At 40.1% G+C, this 21,160-nt stretch overlaps 1 protein-coding gene across 2 annotated transcripts in view; it reads left to right on the top strand.

Moving 5' to 3' along the window:
* Positions 1-5,935: 5,935 nt before the first annotated feature.
* The window catches only part of TM7SF3 (transmembrane 7 superfamily member 3), a 36,680-nt gene continuing 21,455 nt past the window's right edge, over positions 5,936-21,160 (top strand). Inside the window, exons 1-3 of one of the 2 annotated variants that reach the window (XM_087855711.1) lie at positions 5,936-6,198; positions 16,483-16,637; positions 19,565-19,656. In XM_087855711.1, the coding sequence (XP_087711837.1) occupies positions 16,573-16,637; positions 19,565-19,656 (157 nt within the window). In that variant the 5' untranslated portion in view covers positions 5,936-6,198; positions 16,483-16,572. Of the gene's footprint in view, positions 6,199-16,482; positions 16,638-19,505; positions 19,657-21,160 lie in introns of both variants that reach the window. The other variant, XM_045811771.2, reaches the window with a different exon arrangement.

Genomic DNA, 21,160 nt, shown 5'->3' with positions numbered 1-21,160 from the left:
TTGGGAGGAGGGCTTTGCAGTTTCAAGAATGAAATGGGTTGGGCCTAGACGAGGGTGTTGACTATGATAAGAGAAGAAAGGCTTTATTTGAAGGAAATGTGAGTATGGATTGGTGCCCAGTAAGATATGGAGGGATGAATGAGAGAACCCATAAAGGAGAATACTGTTTTGTGGCCTAATTGAAGAGAACTTGGGCACCAGGCAGAGAGGAGCCACTTGAAGACAACTCATGTTCTGACACAGCTTTTGTCCTGTCGTTATCTTCTTACAGGTTTTCAGGAGCTCCACCGAAACCTCAGGTTGATGGACAGCCATCTCTGCCTGGTTTTCAAGGGTCACTATAATCTGTCTTCAGAGAACAGATCCAGCAGTCTCTCCCAATAATATTTTGAGTGAAATCAGATTATTCATCCATGGTCCCTGAACCCTTGGTTTTCCTGGGCTTCTCAGGACCCTTCTGGCTATGGACACCTTTAAGAATCAGATGAAATCTATGGACCCTTTCCCCAGACCAGGCTCAAAATGTTGCACACATTTTTAAGGGGTTTATGAATCTCTTGAAGCTGTGGACTTCGGGGAAAAACCCACTGCCAAAAACAGTCTCTACTGACATTTTAGGCTGGATTATTCTTTTTTTCTGGAGTGCTGTCCTGTGCTTTGTAGAATGTTTAGGATCATCACGGCCCTCTACCCATGAAGTGACAATGGCAAACTCCCCTTCCAGTTGTGACAATACAAAATATCTCCAGATAGTCCCAAATGTCTCTTGCAGGGCAAAATTGCTCACAGCTGGGAACCACTTGTCTAGCTCTTTCCTCATTCTTTACCTTTTTCCAAATAATTTCTTTGCTGCTATTTCTTTACTCTTTTACAGTTTTACCTTTTTCATGTAAATTTAATGAATTACTGGAGTCCACATGGACCTCTCCTTTTTCCCTTTTATGATTTTGACACTTTTTCATATGATTTTTCACTTGCTGTTCTTGCAACCCCAACTGGATTATATGGTTTGAAGAGCAGAAACCCAGTGTTACATATCTCTTAAACACATAATTTTGGTAAGTATGTTCTTTTAAACGTCATATTATTTTTTAAAGTTTATTTACTTATTTTCGTAGTAATTCCTACACCCAATGTGGGGCTTGAACTCACAACCCCGAGTCACATGCTCTTCCGACTGAACAAGCCAGGCACCCCTAAGCTTCATATTATTAAAAGTTTCAAACATATACAAAAATAGAATAATAAGGTGGACACTCATGTATTCACCACCAGCTTCAATGATCAACTCATAGCTAGTCTTGTGTTAATTACTTTGATTTTTTTTAAATCTGCAGTGACTCCTTATTTTTTCAGGAAAAAAAATTGTTAACAATACTTCAGCTTAGTATTCTAGATTCTTAACTACCTTTATTACCTACTCAGTCACAATTTATTAAACTTCTAAAACATTCCAAGCACTGGGCTGAAATATTATAAATAAACATTTGCTATTCTAGACTCCCTTTGTTCCCTTCCTGACCATCCACTCACCTTATTTTAAACATTTCTTTTTTTAACAAAACCCTTCCTGAAACCCTACAGTAAGTTACTCCCAATATTCATTACAATTGTTTCTTATACTTCTGTTATTGCACTTAGCATATTGAGATGTAATTATTCATATATGACGAATTCACTCACTACCATGAGCTTCTTGTGGGCAGGAAACATTTTAATTTTCTCCATGTTTCCAAACCTAGTACCTAGCATTTAGCCTGGCACATAGAAGCCAATGAATGCATGCTTGTGGACCAAATGAATACATTTTCTAACGTAAGGATTTCCATATAGTAATTACTAAGTAAACATTTATTGGATTTAATTTAGTAAACACAGTCAAAAAAATGCAACCCACAGGAACAAAAGAGTTTAAAAAAATACAGAGAAAGGTGAGATTAGAGTGGGGTAGGATAAATGGACAAGTTTCACAGAGCGCCTTTCCTGCCTTTCCCTTAGAGCCCTGTTCCCATCTCTATCCAAGGTCTTGGGTTTTATAAAGTATCTAGGATAGATTGCTGGTCTTCCTTCCTTCTTTTTCTAAATTTTAAGCAGGCTTTAGGACTCTAGCTATCTGTATCTTGGGTTTAGGAATCGTCTCAGTTTTTGCATTTCCTTTTTTTTTTTTTTAAGAAATTTATTTATTTATTTATTTATTTATTTATTTATTTATTTGAGAGAGAGATCATGAGTAAGCAGAAGCAGGGGGAGCCGGAGAGGGAGAAGCAGGCTCCCTGCTGAGCAGGTAGCCCAAAGTGGGGGCTCAGTCTCAGGACCCTGGGATCATGACCTGAGCTGAAGGCAGACACTGAATCAACTGAGCCACCCATGTGCCCTTGCCTTTCCTTTCAAAGGAATGACAAACTCATCGGCAAAGCTGCTGAGTCCATTTGCTTCACGGGTTGCCAGTGGACCTCTGACATGAGCAAGGAAACCTCAGCCAATATTCTTCCCATGCTGTTGCAGTATTTCAGAGCCAAGGTACTAAAGCCCTCTTCTGACTGCTGACACATCTGTCACCAGCTGTCCTCTGCAAGCAAAGGGAACTGCAATACAAAGGTATGGAGGGGAGACAGTGGGGTGAGTCCAAGAAACTGAAATTAATTCAGTGTGGCTGGCATAGAGGAATTGAGTTTCGTTGCAGCATGAGCCTGGAGAGGTGGACAGGGGCTACATCATGAAAACCAGTGTGTCATACTCAGGAAAGTGGACTGTTATCCTGAATGCTTTTATAAGAAAATCTTTAAAATTATACATACCTTTTAAAAATTAATGTTTTATTCAAAACAATACATATTCAGTGTTGAATTTTTACAAAGTGCAGAAATGTGGAATGAAAACCATTCTTGGGGCACTTGGGTGGCTCAGTTGGTTAAGCCTCTGACTCTTGATCTCAGCTCAGGACTTGATCTCTGGGTCATGAGTTCAAGCCCTGCACTGAAATTAATTATTAAAAAAATTAAAAAATTAAAAAATAATCATTCTTAATCTAATCACCCAGAGATAACTATATTAAACATTTTGATATTTTTCAACTTTTCTATGCATATAAACATGATTAAAATGAAAACAAGATAAAGCTCATACTACATATATTTATTGCTTTGTAACTCACCTTTTCATAAACACTTCATAATCAGTTGCTTTCTAAAACACGATTTTTGAAGGGCTACACAGTATGCTATTATAGATGTATCACAGGTTATTTAATCAATTCCTTATTGTTGGGCATTTAGATTGGGTTTTGTTGCTCTAACACCCTGATGAAGGGGCAACTGGGTGGCTTAGTCAGTTAAGTGTCCTACTCTTGATTTTGGCTCAGGTTGTGACCTCAGGATTGTAGGATCAGGCCCCACGTGGGGCTCTGTGCTCAGTGTGGAGTCTACTTGTCCCTTTTCCTCTGCTCCTCACATCACTTGTGCTCTCTCTCAAATAAATAATAAATAAAATCTTGAATACCTTGATAGTTTTGTGCACTAATTTTATTCAGATATTTATTGTTTGTACTTATATACATACTTAAATCTCAAAGTGGAATTATCATAACAAAGGTATAAATATTTTTAAGATTTTGGGTGCAGATTATGCTATAAAAAGTTGTGTCAATTTACTCTCCCACTGGTCCTTAGAATGTCTACTTCTCAGCTCTTGCACCCACACTGGATATTCTTTTAAAATATTTACGTCTTACGTCTTAATTTTTTTTTTTTAAAGATTTTTGTTTTGGGGTGCCTGGGCGGTTCAGTTGGTTAAGCATCTGCCTTCGGCTCAGGTCATGATTCCAGGGGCCTGGGATGGAGCCCTGAATCAGGCTCTCTGCTAAGCGGGGAGCCAGCTTCTCCCTCTCCCATTGCCTGCCGCTCCCCGTGCTTGTGCTCTTTCTCACTCTCTCTTTGTCAAATAAATAAATAAAATCTTAAAAAAAATAAAGATTTTTGTTTTTAATTAATTTATTTATTTTGAGAGAGAGAGAGTGCAGACGTGCACTAGTGGGGGGAGGGGCAGAGACAAGGGAGAGAGAATCTCAAGCAGAGTCCATGCTGAGTGCCGAGCCTGAGGCAGGGCTTGATCTAACGACCCCAAGATCATGACCTGAGCTGAAATCAAGAGCTAGAAGCTTAACCGACTGAGGCACACAGGCACCCCCTCAGTGTCTTAATTTGATTTTTGTTACTAGTGAGTTTAAATGTTTTTCATTTATTGGCCATTTGTATTTCTTTTTCTTCTTTTTGGTCATTAACTTGGCTCTTCTTCTTAAAGATTTATTTGTTTATTTTAGAGAGAAAGAGTACAAGCACGAAGGGCAGAGGGAGAGGGAGAGAGAATCTCAAGCAGACTGCAGGGTGGATGTCACCACCCTGAGATCACAACTGGAGCTGAAACCGATAGTCATTCACCCATGGAACTGGGCCACCCAGGTGCCCCGTAACTTTTCATAGTGCTGTTGGTGTTTTTTTGACTTTCATACAATTTAAATTTTTAAGTAGCCAAATCTATCAATCTTTTCCTTTATGGTTTCCTCCTTTGTTTTTTTTTTGCTTAGAAAGTTCCTCCCCTGAATGCTTCTAACCACTTCCTGCTTGGCGCTTCCAGATTCAAATAGATTTTTGCTTAAATGAACTCTTTTAAAAGGAGGTTCCTTCCATTTTGAGATCAATTTTTTTTTTTAATCATTTATTTCAGGTCACCTGGGTGGCTCAGTCAGTTAGTTATTAAGCATCTGACTTTGGCTCAGGTTCTATCTTGCCATCCTGGGATCAGCCCCACCTCTGGCTCCCAGCTCAGCGGGGAGTCTACCTCTTCCTCTCCCTCTGCCCCTCCCCCACTCGTGCCTGCTCTCTCTCTCTCTCAAACAAATAAAGTCTTAAAAAAATAAGCATGTATTTTTTCTCTCTCATGGTTTTAATGAATACTTTGGGATTTCATTTTGCTAGGGTGAGATAGAGTTCTAATCCTGCCTCCCCAATAGGGTGTAGTTAATCAGTTATCATACAGTTTATTAAATTTATCCATTGATTAAAATGCTACCCTTATAACCACTCGTATCATCATCCTGGGATTTCATCTGTTGAGAGTTACAGGAATGAGGACATGTGGGACAGAAGGAAAACAGGACGAGTTGTGCCTGTTCAGATTATGGTGATTGCTATAGGTGTTTAGTAGTGGAATAACCGAATATGTATTTTTCAAGATAGTTACTCATTAAAACATCTACATGAAAAGTTTAACGAGCAGGCAAAAGAGAACAGAGCAATTTTCCCCTATAACTAATTCCACAATTAGCTCACGAGCCATCTGTCACATGGACCGCTGTCCTTTAAACAGCCCTCAGGTATAAAATGTGAGAGGAAGTTGGGTTAAGGTTTGGAGTCTTCGAGGATATTTCGCTTTGAGAAAATGAAACTTAATTTTTAACTGTGGAGCTCACCACTACAGAAATACAATTCGCCCCGCATTTTCGTACTAACATCGGCCTGAGCAGCTAAGGGAAATGACCTATTGCTCATGGGTTTTGAGTACCGGATTCGTATTTTTCCTTTTTGCAAAGGGCAGTTAAGCCCGGGAGCAGGAGCCTGGAGACGTTAGGCCGCAACAGAAAGTTATTTTTTACTCTAACGGCGGTTTTCGTAAGTGGGAAAGATACAAAAGTGAGAAGTACGGGTTACATCACAGAACTTTCCGGGGTCTCCCCTACCCCCACCCACGCGCGGAGTGCCGCGGGGACTCTGGGGAGCGCCGCGGGGACTCTGGGGAGCGCGGCGCAGGGCAAACCCGTCGCGCGCGGGGAGGAGGCGCGCGCCGGCTGGGACCGCCCCTCCTCTTTCGCCCTTGGCGGAGGGGGACCCGCGGCGGTGACGTAAAGGGGGCGGGGAGAGGCGCGGTGTGGGGTTGCGGGGTTTTTGCCGGAACAGGAAACCTCTCGGTGGGGCGCAGGCGTGTGGCTGGCCTTGGATGCCCGCCCTGTGGGGCTGGCAGGTGTGCGGCGTGTGCGCCTCACTGGTGATGGAACCCGGCGCGAGCGCCCCGGGGTAGTGCGGGCGAGGCGGCGGGGCCCGGCCTGGGCAGTCATGGGGCTCCTTCGGCTCCTGGTTCTGGCGGTGCTGGTGTCCGAACCCAGCGTGGCCGGTGGAGCCGAGACCGTCGGGAATTTCAGCGAGGGTAAGGTCAGGGGCGCCTCACTTCTGCAACCTCAAGTTGGTTTTGCATTTCTTGCAAGGTTGCAGTCCACCTTGGGATCTGTGCATCTCGTAGGGCAGGTGGTGAGTTCAGAACCGTCAGGAGTGCATCAGGGTCCTTTCCTGCTGAAGGAAACGCGCATTGCCAAGGAGGACTCACCGTCAACCTTCCAATTTAGGCCGAGGAAATGGGAAGGGTTAAGTAACCTGTTCAGACACGTTTTTATCTCCCTTAGGGAGCAGCCCTCTGTTTGTAGGTTTAATTTAACGCATTAGTACACCTCTTTTGCTCTCCAGTGGTGTATCTGAGACTCGACAGGAGGGCTTGGTGCAGAACTAAGGGCTTTATTAATAATGTTCCTCCAAGCTGCTGCGGTTTTTTACACTCCAAAATCTCGATGCTTTTCAAATTGGTTATGCTCTACGGAGTTTGAAAGGAAAAGCGAGCCCAGAATGGGACTTTGAATAGTATAGGTCACGTGCTGGGTGAATGCCTTTTAGTGGTAGCTCCTGGTTTCTTAATGTAAACCATAAAAAAGCACTAATTGTCCTAGGCTGATGATAATCATGTGCTTTTCCGTGACGTTAATCACATTCTTAGTTTTATTTCGAGCTTAAGAGACCAGTTGCAGTTCTGAACCAATGTGTTTTCTGAATAATGTGGTTGTGTTCTAATTGCTCATCTTAGAAAAGCTCTTGTGCAAACTGAATCATAGAATCATTGCACAGGAGTTAAGGCCAAAGCTGAAAAGGGCAGTTATATTTTTGCAGAAAAAATAGCCTTGTTAATAATAAGGGCACTGACATTTCATTGTGTGCAGTAAGTGCCAGCTGCTTTCCATAGCATTCTTATTTAATCCTCACAACCTATGAGATCAATTACCTTCTTCACTCAGCAGGGGATGAAGCTGAGGCCCTAGAGGATGTTCATTACACAGGAGAACAGTTAATAGGGGCACAGGCGGTATTTGAACCCAAGTGTGGTTTGCTGCAATTTTAATTTTCACAGTCCTTCCACTTCAACAAAGCTGCCCTCCTATAAGAATATTTTACTTAGTTTGGTGCTTTACACTTAATTCTGTGAATTTTCATTCCTCAAAATAGCCTTATGAGGGAGGTAGTGGTGGTGCTATCTCCATTTTATTTTTTAAAGATTTATTTATTTTAGAGGTAGCGAGTGAGCGAGTGTGAGGGCGGGGGCAGAGGGAGAAGGGGAGAGAATCCCAAGCAAACTCCCTGCTGATCATAGAGCCTGATTGTGGGGCTGGATCCTCCTGACGACCCTGAGATCATGACCCGAGCGGAAACCAAGAGTTAGGCACTCAACTGACTGAGCCACCCAGGTGCCCCAACTATCTCCATTTTAACAGGTGAAGAATTGGAGAGATTGAGTTTGTCGTTCTGTTGTAGGCTCCTGAGTCAGGAGGGCTGTGATCCAGATCTTTTCTGGTTCTGTATTTTTGTATTTAATATCTTTCGTTCTTGTTTTGGATTCATATCCAGAAATTTACATGGAATTACATAGTAATTGGAGTTGAGCAGAATGTCGTGTGGGCCTACTAGTATTTGTGTTATTGCTGGTGCTGAATTTAAGGTAGTAGGCCATTTGTGTACTTCGTTGTAAGTGATCTCTTTTAAAAGTATGTGAAAGGTAGTGTGTACATTTCTGTGTTTCCTTTCAGCTTTTAGGGCTAGTGAAAATTCATAAGATAAATGAGACTTGGGGAGGGGCAGTTGAATGCCAACCAATTTAAGTATCTGAACCGTTTTTTTTTTTTAATAGTTCACTGAAAAGAATTATGAAGACTTAGCTTTCCGAGATCTAGAATTTGGTTGTGTCAAAGCACAAACAGGTAAATTTTAGTAAAACAAAAAATAGAGTTGGATCATTTTAAGGTTCGAGTTTAGGATCTGATTGGGAAAGAAAAGGAAAAGATTAGAATCGGGCAGCTCTTTTTAGAAAGAAATTATTGGAAAGAAAAATGACTCTGGGTAGAAATGGAGGAAGGGTATGAAAAATAGAAGAGAGTGCCTGGCTATGGGTCAGAAGGCAAAAAATATCTTTGGCAGAAAAAGCAGAGCCATTGCTTTTTTAGAGGAGAGCCACAGCCTAAGTGCTCTGTCTCCACGTTAGCCATTTGTCTGCAATATCATTTGATGTGCTTTTTCCTTCCCACTCACAAAGTCATAAGATCTAATTATGCCTCATAAAGTGAATCCTTTTCCAGATGTCTTAGAGGAGAAGTTCCTGTTAATTTCTTCAGGATATATTTTGGATACATGTCTTCTTTTGCTGTGTCTATTCTTTGAGTAGAAATTAAATGCATTTTCTGCCAGACTATACTGTTAAGTCTTGATTTTTAGTATTTTCCCCTGTCGCTCCATGGAAGTCTCTTTCTCATTTTGATGTTTATGATGGACATGCTGGGTGTGTATAGTCCCCGTCTTTCTACTAGTTTATTTGTAGGGCCTTATTGAATGCCTGACTTCTTTTTTTTTTAATAAGGAGATGGGCCTCTGTAATGCTGGAAAGCTAAGGGAAGTTAGTAACGATACTTTATTGTGTAGCATTGGACAGTTTAAAATTTGTTTTTCCTATTTGTTTTATATTTTCAGCAGCCAAATGATGTATGCATTACATGACTTCCATTTCATCATGGGGAAACTGAGGCCCACAGGAAGTAAATTACTTTCCTGAGGTCATAACATTCAACCGTCATTCACCAAACATTTACTGTGTGCCAACTATGTGACTGGTACTGTACTAGACACCAGGATGTCAAATATAACAAGGCCCTGCATAGCCAAGAGTCAGACCACAACTGGTTTGGTGAATTTGCAATCTTCTATAAAAATTGTGAAATGGCTAATAGACTGCCAAGGTAATACTGCCGAAGGATTTTCACACAGAAGTTAGGTTAAAGATGACTAAAAATAGGAAAAATATATTTATCCTTTCCTAATTCATTAAACATTATGTTAGGAGTTCTCAGACCTGGCTGAACATTAGAATCACCTGGAGAACGTTTTAAAAAGGCAGATTGGTGAAGAGACAACTAGAAATTGAAATTTAAAAGAAAAAATGAATTCCCATTAGCATCAAGGAACATAGAATATTTAGGGGTAATTATAATGGAATATGTAAAGATGTCTACGGAAAAAAACCGTACGACATTCTTGAGATAAATTGAGAAGCTAAATAAGCAGAGGGATATCTCAGATTCATAAATTAGAAAATTAATACATTCATTGTCATCCTAGTCAGATCCCCAGCAGCTTTTTTGTGGAAATTGATAAGCTGCTTTTGAAAATATATATGGAGTTGAAAAATGGCCAAAATAGTCAAGACGGTCTTGAAAGGAAGGAACAAATTTGAGGCAGAAATGAAGATGATATAATACTGGTGTTAGGATAGACAAAGAGACCACTGGAATACAATTAAGAGTCCAGAAACAGACCAACACTTGTGGTCACATATGTGAAAACTGGAATTGCAGAGTGGTAGGGAAATGGTGATATTTTCAATAAAGGCTGCTATGTCAACTCGATATGCATATGGAAACATGAACCTTGACCCCATGCCTCACACCATGTGTAAAAATCAACTTTAGGGGCGCCTGGGTGGCACAGTCGTTAAGCATCTGCCTTCGGCTCAGGGCGTGATCCCAGAGTTCTGGGATCGAGCCACACATCAGGCTCCTCCACTGGGAGCCTGCTTCTTCCTCTCCCTCTCCCCTGCTGTGTTCCCTCTCTTGCTGGCTGTCTCTCTCTGTGTCAAATAAATAAATAAAATCTTTAAAAAAAATCAACTTTAGATTGATTTTAGACTTAAATGTCAAAGGTAAAAGGTCTAGAAGTTAACATGGGAATATGTCTTCATGATTTTAGAAGATGTTGGCAAAGATTGGGTTAGAATCACACAAAAAGGACTAAGCATAAAAGAAAAAATCAAGAAATTGGACTACATTAAAATGAAAACTTCTGTTAATCTAAAGGTAACAAGAGTGAAAAGATGAGCTACAAGAATCAGAGAAGATACACTGACAGAATGCTCATATCAATGATGTATAAAGAACTAAAATTCAGTAAGGATAGTCTATTTTTAAAGTGAGCAAAAGTCGCGAACACAGACCCTTTTACAAAGGAAGTGTCCAAATGACCAGTAAACAAAACAAGATATTCTTAACATCTTTAATGATTAGGGAAATGCACATTGAAGTCACAGTGAGATACTACTATGCACCCAACAGAGACACTGATGATACCAAGTGTTGGTAAGACAGTTGGGCAGCCAGAATACTTTTCCACAAGTTGATAGGGGTGTAAATTGGCAGAATGATGGGGGAAAACTGTTTGGCAGTATCTACTACAGCAGAACATAAGTATACCCTGTTACTGATAATTCTACTCTTGGGTTCTACCTGGTAGAAATGTGTACATATGTGCACCAGAAGACAGATACAAAAAATGTTTGGACTTATTCATAATAACTTCAAATTAGAAGTAATCCAAATGTTGATTAAAGAAGAATAGATAAGTAAATTGTGATATATTCCTTTTATGAAGTATACAACAATGAAAATGAGTAAGTCATGGTTACTATAGTAGCTTGGATGTATTTCACAGGTATAGTATTGATTTTTTAAAAAGCTAGGTACAAAAGAATTCATCCTGTATGATTCTAATTAAATTTCAGAAAGAGGCAAAGCCCATCTATGGTGTTTGAAGTTAGGATCGTGGTATTTCTGGGTGGGAGGGAAGGCTTAGTGATTGGAAAGGACCACAAGACCTCTAAGATGGTAGAATGCTCTTCCTTTACCTACAGTGTAAACTTTGTGCACTTCTCTGTGTGTATGTTATTTCAATAAATGTTTTTTAACTGACACTTGTACCCTAACCCCTTGGATTTTTATTTAAGCAGTCTGGAAAGGGGCCCAGGCAGCAATAGTTTTTAAAAAGCACCTCCAGATGATTATAATATACAGCCAGGAAGGATAACCACTGTATAAGAATTTCTTTCTAATAAGGACACCTTATGAGTTCTATAGAAAATTTGAAAAATAAAGAAATGAGCAAAGAAAAGGAAAAAAAATCATTTAAAAATACAACACCAGAGGCACCTTCTTTTATTTTTTTATTTTTTATTTATTTTTTTTAATGATTTTTTATTATATTATGTTAGTCACCATACAGTACATCCCCGGTTTCCGATGTAAGGCTCGATGATTCATTAGTTGTGTATAACATCCAGTGCACCATGCAATACGTGCCCTCCTTACTACCCATCACCGGTCTATCCCATTCCCCCACCCCCCTCCCCTCTGAAGTCCTCAGTTTGTTTCTCATAGTCCATAGTCTCTCATGTTTCATTCCCCCTTCTGATTACCCCCCTTTCTTTATCCCTTTCTTCCCCTACCGATCATCCTAGTTCTTATGTTCCATAGATGAGAGAAATCATATGATAGTTGTCTTTCTCTGCTTGACTTATTTCACTTAGCATTATCTCCTCCAGTGCCGTCCATGTTGTAGCAAATGTTGAGAACTCGTTCCTTCTGATAGCTGAGTAATATTCCATTGTATATATGGACCACAACTTCTTAATCCAGTCATCTGTTGAAGGGCATCTCGGCTCCTTCCACGATTTAGCTATTGTGGACATTGCTGCTATGAACATTGGGGTGCATATGGCCCTTCTCTTCACTACGTCTGTATCTTTGGGGTAAATACCCAGTAGTGCAATGGCTGGATCATAGGGTAGCTCAATTTTTAACTTTTTAAGGGACCTCCACACTGTTTTCCAGAGTGGCTGTACCAACTTGCATTCCCACCAACAATGTAGGAGGGATCCCCTTTCTCCACATCCTCTCCAACAATTGTTGTTTCTTGCCTTGTCTATTTTTGCCATTCTGACTGGCGTAAGGTGGTATCTCAGTGTGGTTTTGATTTGAATTTCCTTGATGGCTAATGATTTTGAACATTTTTTCATGTGTCTGTCAGCCATTTGTATGTCTTCATTGGAAAAGTGTCTGTTCATATCTTCTGCCCATTTTTTGATTTGTTTATTTGTTTCTCGTGTATTGAGTTTGAGAAGTTCTTTGTAGATCTTGGATACCAGTCCTTTATCTGTAGTGTCATTTGCAAATATCTTCTCCCATTCCGTGGGCTGCAGAGGCACCTTCTTTTAAAACCACTACTTATTTTGTCAAGTGATCAGGTTTTAAGTCATGAATACCGCATCTCTTTTATTACCTTGCATCTGCCAAGTTCCTGCCACAGGTATTTGGGGAAAGAGGGTTAGTGAGGTGTCGTCTTTCCCATGGCTTCTGGAAATCCAGGAAGTAATCAATGAAACTTGTAGCCGGGTGTTTTCTTGAAGTCAGAAGCAGAGACTGTAACTTCATGTTTTGGTCCTGATCATTATATATTTTCACACGGACTGCTTGTTTTTATTTCTGATTTTCTTAATGCGAACAAGACTTACTAGGTAGTTTAACCATTTAGGATCAAAGGTGATCTGTTACGCTGTCACAGCAAAAACCTTCTCAAATAGGTTGCCTGATGTGTATGTATGCTTTCTAGAAGACTCTTTCACAAAAACAACTATTTCTTATTTTTTATGCTGGAATGGTAACAGCCTATATGTTCATCAGTTGGGGATTTGTTGAATAATTATGGTTACATACAGAGTGGAATATTACGTAACTTTTAAAATGGTAAAGCTAGAATTATCTATGTTGATACGCAGAGATGTCTAAGATCTATTAAATGGGCTATACCAAACATATTTATATTTTTCCCTGTATGTAGAAATACTCATTATGTCTGCCTAGGTCCTAAAAGATGTATACCAAACTGTTAATAGTGATTATTTCTGCACAGTATATTTGCTGTAGGTATTGATTTTATCGACATTTCTTGCCTTTTTTATAATAAAGGTTATATATTATCTGGAAAAAATATTACCATTTTAAGGGAAAAACAAAACAAGTGATGAAAGTGTTGAGAGAGTGTCATCATTTTGTCCAGGGTGTGTTCCTATTTTTATAAATTTGAGATGAAGACTTGAGGTAGAATCTGTGTTTTGAGTGCTATCAAGAATGGAGGTTTTTTCCAAATTGTGCAGTTTCTGATAAGAACATCTCGCTATTATAGAAATTTGATAAACAGTGAAAAGTGTAAAGAAAAGAAAAAATCCCTTAAAATACACTTGCAGTGATACCTATTTTTAATACCCCTATTTACCTTAAGTTATCAGTTGTTTAATAATGTGTTTTAATTTCTATGGTTCTCTTTCCTTACTGTCTTTTAAAACACTGAAATTTTTGGTTCTCCAAGTATTTCTGAGTTGTGATTTATTTTCATCCCTGTGTGATAGGTTAAGGGAAGGTTAAGAAAAGCTTGACACCAAGACTTAACTAGTTGATAGCTTTGTTTATTTATTTGTAGATTTTATATTTATTAGAGCGACAGAGAGAGAGAGAAAGCACAAGCAGGGGGAGCAGCAGGTAGAGGGAGAAGCAGAGTCCCTGCTGAGCAGGGAGCCTGATCCGGGACTGGATCCCAGGATGCCTGAATCATGACCTGAGCCAAAGGCTTGGTCAAGCTTAACTGACTGAGCCACCCAGGCATCCCTAGTGGATAGCTTTAATCTCTTCCAGGGCTTTTAAACGTTCTGGGTAGAGTTTTGATTCAAGGCCTGTGTAATGGGGGATAAACATACAGATTTCTGAACAGTTTCTAAGATACACTTAAAGACAAATTTAGTGAGAACTATGGAAATCTTGGACAACCTTCACAGATTCATTTGAACCAGTTTTGATCACAGTACCCAATAGGCAGAACAGGTGGTCCATAAGAACTTCATAAATGTTTGTTCAAATAGAGAAAATGGGGGAGAAAGGGGAAGAACTAAAAAAAAAAAACACTTAAAGACGAAGTGTAACTAGAAAAGGCAGATGGTAAATGAGCTGACTGCTACACCTGAAGCTAATATTAAACTGTTAACTACACTGGGATTTTTTTAAAAAAAGCAAAATAAAAAATGAGCTGAGTGCTTTGAACAGTTAAAGGATGGAGATCCAGCTAGTTCCTAGGAAAACAAACATAGTGCTTTTAGTTTAACAGACAAGAATTTGTGGATATTTTGAAGACTTGGAAGACAGAGGGTAGATGGGACCAAAATTAAAGTATGATACGTGCAATGTTTTTAATGCCACTTACTGAGACCCGCTTAATTTTATGTATAATTTGGTTTCCTAATAAAATAATCACGATGATGGGAAAACCTGGAAAATGTAAAAACTGTTTTTCTTGTTTCCCTTTATAAAAAGGAAAACAAAAACTCCCTCGCATTTTCTAGACTTCCCTATCCAGATTCTATTAAATTCTTCCTAATATTTTTACCTCTGTTCTGGCTGGAGTTTAGTTCTACATAAAAGGTAAAACATGTGTCTGCTTACATAAATAGGAAATATGCCATCTTCATTTGTCATTGTTGCCACTAATTAAAATTTTCCCTGGAGTTTCAGAAATTAAATCGTAGCCACCACTGACTTTTTTTTCTATCATTAATTATAAAAAAGTTATGAAGGTAATTAATGGCATCGCGAGGTTTGGGGAACTTACGCAGAGTAACCTTTGATCTCAGCCTAGCATTATTCATATATTCTGTTTGGCTTTCTTGGTTAGCCATTGTTGGTAGTCTTTTTTAAATCATCCAGATGGAGTACATGTGTTTAAAAAAAAAAAGTGTTGAAAATTAACCTGTTTGGGAGATAATACATAAGAATGAGTTTGAAGTTGTTTAATGTCTGGAGTATTTTCCTTTACCACCCACTGACTCTGATTTCCTTCTAAAATAAAACGATGGTTCCATAGTGGGACTCTGGTGACTTAAAATCTTTTGTCAACTCTTTTTCATCTTTCTTAAATTTAAATCTTTTTTTTTCTATTTTTAGACTCGAACCCCCCCAAGCCTGCTTATGTAATGTGTGGGAGCTTGTCTGCAATTTCTGCAGAGAGATGCTAACTGCAGGGTAGAGGATGGGATGGGCATCCAGGACCACACAAGTAAAAGCAACCTATTCGGTGGATTGTTTGAGAATTAGGTTGATCAAAGAAAGAACTGGGTGCAGCTGGGAGAAAGACATAGTGAGTGGATGAGTGAAACAGAAGCGGAGGCAAGCAGACAGACGAGAAAGGCCTAGATGAGGTGTTGCAAAACTGGTGTGGACTCTGAGCTTGATCCTTAAACAAAAGCTTCTTTTTCCAGAATGCCTGTGGTTCACGACTGTATGACTGTCTGTGAAGTGCCTCATGTAAGCACTCAGACATTTTTGTCAGTGTTGATGGTACCTTCCTTTGCAAGCTAGGTGCTAACAGTCCCATTTGACAGATGAAGAAATTGAGCTTTAAGGAAATTAAGTAACCTGCCTAAGATCACACAGCTCGTACTTGGTGGGATAAAATTGAAGCCACCTGTATCCCTCTGGCCTGGGCTGACTTCAGAATTCACTAGATCAGGTTCTGTTTTTAGTATTAGTGTATTCACAATTGTTAGTGCTTCTTTAGGGTAGTTAAATCCTTAAATTCAGGGGCTCCGTTTTTGTTTGTTTTTAAAGATTTTGTTTATTTGAGAGAGAGCAAGAAAGCACGTGCACGCGCATGGGGGAGGAGGGGCAGCGGGAGAGGGAGAAGCAGGCTCTCCTCCAAGTGGGGCGTCAGCTGCAGGCCTCTATCCTAGGACTCCGAGATTGTGACCCGAGCTGAAGGCAGATGCTTACCCCACTGAGCCACCAAGGCACCCCCCCTTTTTTTTTTAATAAAACGAATTATTTTTTAAGTCAACTGTACAACACACGCGGGGCTTGAACTCATGACCTTGAGACCAGGCGTCACATGCTTTACTGACTGAGCCAGCCAGGCACCACCTGGAGCCCTGTTTTGAATGGAATTGTTATGGCTGCTTACAATGGGGAATGTTCTCGCTCTAGGCGCTGGGCATCTTAGGCATCCTGAGGATTCTTTTGTTTGCGTCTTTTGAAACACCTTTCTTATATTTTAGTGCTCAGTTCCACCATTTACTAGCTGCTTCCCCTTCTTAAGCTTAACTGTCCTCATCAGTAAAATAGGGGCAGTAATAATAATATTTATCTCCCCCGGTTTTTCTGAGGATTAAATTAGGAGTGCATGTATGCTTATGTCTGTGATTTCTGCACGTCGATATTACAGGTACAAATGTTACAATGAAATGCTTCTCCCATTGCAGGTCTTCTTGAATTTTCCATAGGGAAGTTTAGATACTTCAAGCTCAAGAGGCCCTCTCCAGAGGACGCCATTTTGCGTCATATTTCGAGCAATGCGTCTTTCCTTATTTTCCAAATACACTCACAGTATCAGAATACAACAATTTCTTTTTCTAAGGTAAGTACAGAGAGTTATTTCTGTAAACACCATTTCCATATTTTGGGGTCTTGTATTTAGTAGAAACATTAGAATTTGATGCCTCTTTATGTTTAACTTTATGGCCTTAGAAGAGAAAAGTCAAGATTGGAGTCTGTCAAGTTAGTGGTTTAGACTGGCTAAGAGGTGTGTGTATCAGGCCTTTCTTGAGTGTGGTGATCTCTGACTTAAAGAGGGGGTGAGCAACTGCCAAGTTTTGGAGAAGGTGGCCTTTACCAGATGTCTCCTGGCTGCAGTTAAGCTCTCCTCATGATTTCTCACATGTTTTAATGGGTTTAATGGGTTTCATCATTGTACAGCCATATAGTGTTAGTATACTAAGTTTACTAAGACCCTTGTAGGATCACCTTTATTCTTTGGAGTCTCATGGAAACAAAAGAAGCCCAATATTCAGGTCCTCTAGCCCTGTGCTCAGCTTCCTGCATTTAAGACGCTATTTCAGAGAACATCACTAACCCCTTCAACCACAGCCTCACCGTTGGGAAGTTTTTCAGATGCCCTGGATTAGCTTAACCCATGAAGGATCTGCCATTTATATTAACTTTTTATACATCTATTTATGTTCAGCCTACATGAGCCTCATCGACTAATAAATGAATTTCACTCAGTATGAAGTCGTGCTGCTTTTCATTTGTTCTCAGCCTATCTATTGTTATAAGCCTGTCTTTTAATATTCTGGAATTTGCTAAACAAAGTGGTCTGAGTCCAGTTCATATATATTCTATAGGCATTGGTCATGTTACCTTTCAAACTAAATATTTTACATGTGTTATTCTAGCCTTCCTGCCCCTACCATGAAGGTTTTGAAATTGTGTGTTTGGTAGTTTAATAGATAAGAAATGGAAGAGTATGATCAAGGAAAAGAGGAAGGAATAAATTATGTTAATTGCAAAAGAGTTAACAGTGTTTATGACCCCCACTCAGATATTGTCTGCGTTCTCTGCAGCCAGAGCCGAAATCAAAGCATGTTAAATGTCATAACTTTCTTAGAAGGCGAGATCATTCCAGTTCCTCAGGGGAGCCAACCTGTTTTTCTGACACTAAATTCAGAAGGAAGCTTCCTATTCAGGCCCTTACATAGGAGACAAAGTAAAATGCTACAAAGATGATCTCCTTCTTCATAACATCACAGCAAAGACAGCATTTGAAGGAGGAGAAAGGACTGAAAAAAAGGCATTTATATTTTTTGCATGCCTACTAGGGGCTAGGTCAGTGGTTCTTAAGCTCTCCTGGGGCCACAGACTTTGAATCTGCTAAAGTCTCTGGACTCTGCCCATCAAAATGCAGGGATACATTTGTATAATTTCATGGGGACCTCTGGAAACTGATTGGGGCTCTGGGGCTCCTAGTTAGGAACCCCTGTGGTTTTCCATATAATTAATTTAATTCTCACAACAGTTCAACAAAGTACTTACAACGCAGGTTTTTACATGTGAGGAAACAGAGCTTGGATAAAGGAGTGTTGACCTAACTAATGTGACTGAAGTGGCCTGAATGGGCAGCACGCTGGGCCTCAGTTTTCACGCAGAGTGGATCTTAGTTATCCTGAATGTTCCTTTCTTGGGCTGCCCTTAGTTCTCACTGTATTTATACTACTGAGAAGATGATGACCAGAACTGCACGTCGCTCTAGAAATGAGTGGTCTGTGTGAAGAGAGTAGTTCCTGTTTCCTCTACGCTTCTGGAAGAAGTGTGGCACTTTGGATTTTTTTGGGTCATCATAGAAGTTGGTTCTTTGAAACTGTTGACTCTGCAGCTCGATTAGTATTTGAATCGTTTTCCTTTATACTTGTCAAATTGAAACCCATCTGGCACTTTTTTCTTCCCATTTTCTTAGCTTTAAGAAAACACTCTGAATCTACTACCTCTTAACTTAGTATTTTGTTATTCTAAAAGCTTTCCAAATGGATGGTTGAGTGGAGGAGTGTGAGGGAGGATTTGAAAGGAGCACGGAGTGGATAACTTTTTTTACTGTTCTGATGCGGTGATGGCTTACAAGTGTCTATGTATATCAAAACTTATCAAATGGTATTCTTTATGTGTAGTTTATAATACGATGATTATAGCTCATTTTTTTAAAGAAACTTTCCGGAACTTGAATTCTTCAGGGGTGGGGCTCATGTTTGTGGTGATACAGTTATTTTGTGTATTGGACCTACAAGATGGAGGCTGCCTCAGTGGCCTGGTCCATGTCCCAAATCTAAACCTGAGTCAACTTGCACTTACGGGAAACACCTGTCCAGGAAACCTACCATGACAGTCACTGTTCTCCAGCTCTGCTCTAGCCCGTTTACCTTACCTTAGAGAATAGGACCTGCTCACCGTCCTTATAAGGAAATCCCTGACCTCCTAGCCAATCATGCTAGGAAAACCATGTTTCTGTTTTGCTTTTTCTAACACTGTAGAACTCACTTTTGTCCCAAATCCCTCAGGTGCTTCTTCACAGCTTATAAGGCACTGTACTCCCCTAATCTGTGGGTTGTTTTTCCTTGAATAAAGGACACCAAACTCTTTACTGAATTGTTTCAGTTTTGTCATTTGACAGTAGTCTTAGTACTTGACATAGTAAATCTTAATTTGGGGAATTGAAAAACTTGGAAATGTCACTGTGTGTCTCCTATTCCTATCAGAGATCATCTATTTAAATAGTTCTTCCATGATATGCTTGGGTGCCTGCATATAGAGGTGAATTCTTTATAAGGAAGGTCTTTGTTTCTTCCTTCTTGTTTTGAGAAGGTTTGGAATAGGACATACAGACTAGGTCCAGCCTACAATTTAAATATTTTGCTCAATACCCTATTCGTGATGACCCTTTTCTACCTAATTGCAGACTCCTCTTCGCAATACCTCAGGAACAGGCACTGACAAAGGACTGGTTTTCATTCTTAGACCAGAACAGAGTATGTGCACTTGGCACTTGGAGACTTTAGATGCTGAGCCTGTCCAAAACATGGCCATCCCACTCTCCTACTCAGAAAGAGGTAACCTTTCTATCTTCGACTTCCTATTGACTCTCCAAAATGTGGAACTTATTCATGAAAATTCAAGGGAAACTATAATCCTTTTAAAAGTATTTATTGCAGGTAGAGTATATTGAATCAAAGATTTTAACAGCAAGGGAGCCAAAGAATTGCATAATGATTGAAAGCCCAGGTAAGGGCATAGAAGAATGCAGTCATTAATTCAAAAAAAATTTAAGGAGCCCTTGGAGAAGCAGTAACAGGAAGGCAAGACACAGTTCTGAACACTTTAGCTGGTTATTCTAGGCAGAGGAAGGCATGGAAGAAGAATGGAGAGTATTTGGAGAATGGCAGAATGGTGGGTGTGGCTGGAACCACGAATGTGAAGGGCCATGTATGTAATTTGAGGTTTGTATTCTATTCTGAAGGAGCATAGAGAATTTTTAAGCAGAGGAATGATATGCATTTCATCTGTCAGAAAGCCAACTCTAGAAGCAGTATGGGGGGTGGTGTGGAGAGGGCATAGCAGGGTCAGGACTCAGCACACCTTTAAGGGCTCAGAGTGAGATGTTTGGAAGGTAGCATTGATGAGACACAATGACCAGTGGTTATGGATTATAAAAGGGAGGAGCGTAGGCTTCCCGTTTGGGCTGCTAAGAGATAGCGATGCAAAATAGGGGTGAAAGAGAGTTGTGGTGGTGGACAGTTTAGGCAGTCGGGATGGGATAGATGGTGACTTCAAGGACACGATGGATCTGAGATGCTGTAGGGCATCTGGATGGAAATGCACAGTAGGGAGTTCAAGGGCGTGGAGTGGAGACCTGAGGTTAGATGTCCACCTGCAAGGTTCTGAGTAAAAGCCATGGAGGCGAGTAAGATTGTCTAGGCATGTACTTAGGGATTGAGGGGCAAAAACAATAGTGGATATTTTCATAGTGCCTGCTACATGTCAGGCACTGTTTCTGGGTGATGCTAACTGCCGAGGAATAAGTGTAAGACTAAGGAGGAGTCAGGGAGGTAAGAGAAGAGCCTGGAGGTTCTGCTTTAAGTCAGGAGTGGTAAATAGTACATTGCAGAGAGGTCAAGGAGGTGACTCTAAGTGTCCATATGATAGTGCAACGAAGAGTGGCCTTTAGTGGGGATGAAAAGTAGATTACAGTGATTGAGGAGTAAAGGTGAGGTGAGGATATTTAGACTACTCATTTACTCTTACACAGTGTTCTATGTAGCAAAAGGTCATGACCTGATAGAAAACCATAGACTTTGGGTTTTCATTAAGGACAGTATACAAAGAAAAATTAGAGTAGAGCTTCCATTACAATCCAGATCATTTTCTCGGGTGTGGTAGAGATTTGTAAATGCAGGGAAAGGAGAGTATGAGAGAAGAGCAGCGTTGAAATAGATATGCACATTGGGTTTCTCCATTCCAGATGCGTCCAGGGGAAGTCAACCACCAGAATTCCAACAGTTGGTGGAAACCAGTACCCAGCTGTGGGAATGATTGGATGAGTGTATGAAGTTGAGA

The sequence above is a fragment of the Ursus americanus genome, chromosome 25 (assembly GCF_024610735.1).
Source record: "Ursus americanus isolate L20-20 chromosome 25, mUrsAme1.1.p, whole genome shotgun sequence".
Classification (NCBI taxonomy): domain Eukaryota; kingdom Metazoa; phylum Chordata; class Mammalia; order Carnivora; family Ursidae; genus Ursus; species Ursus americanus.
Note: the sequence above shows the minus strand (reverse complement) of the source record. Positions and strands in the feature narration are given on the sequence as shown.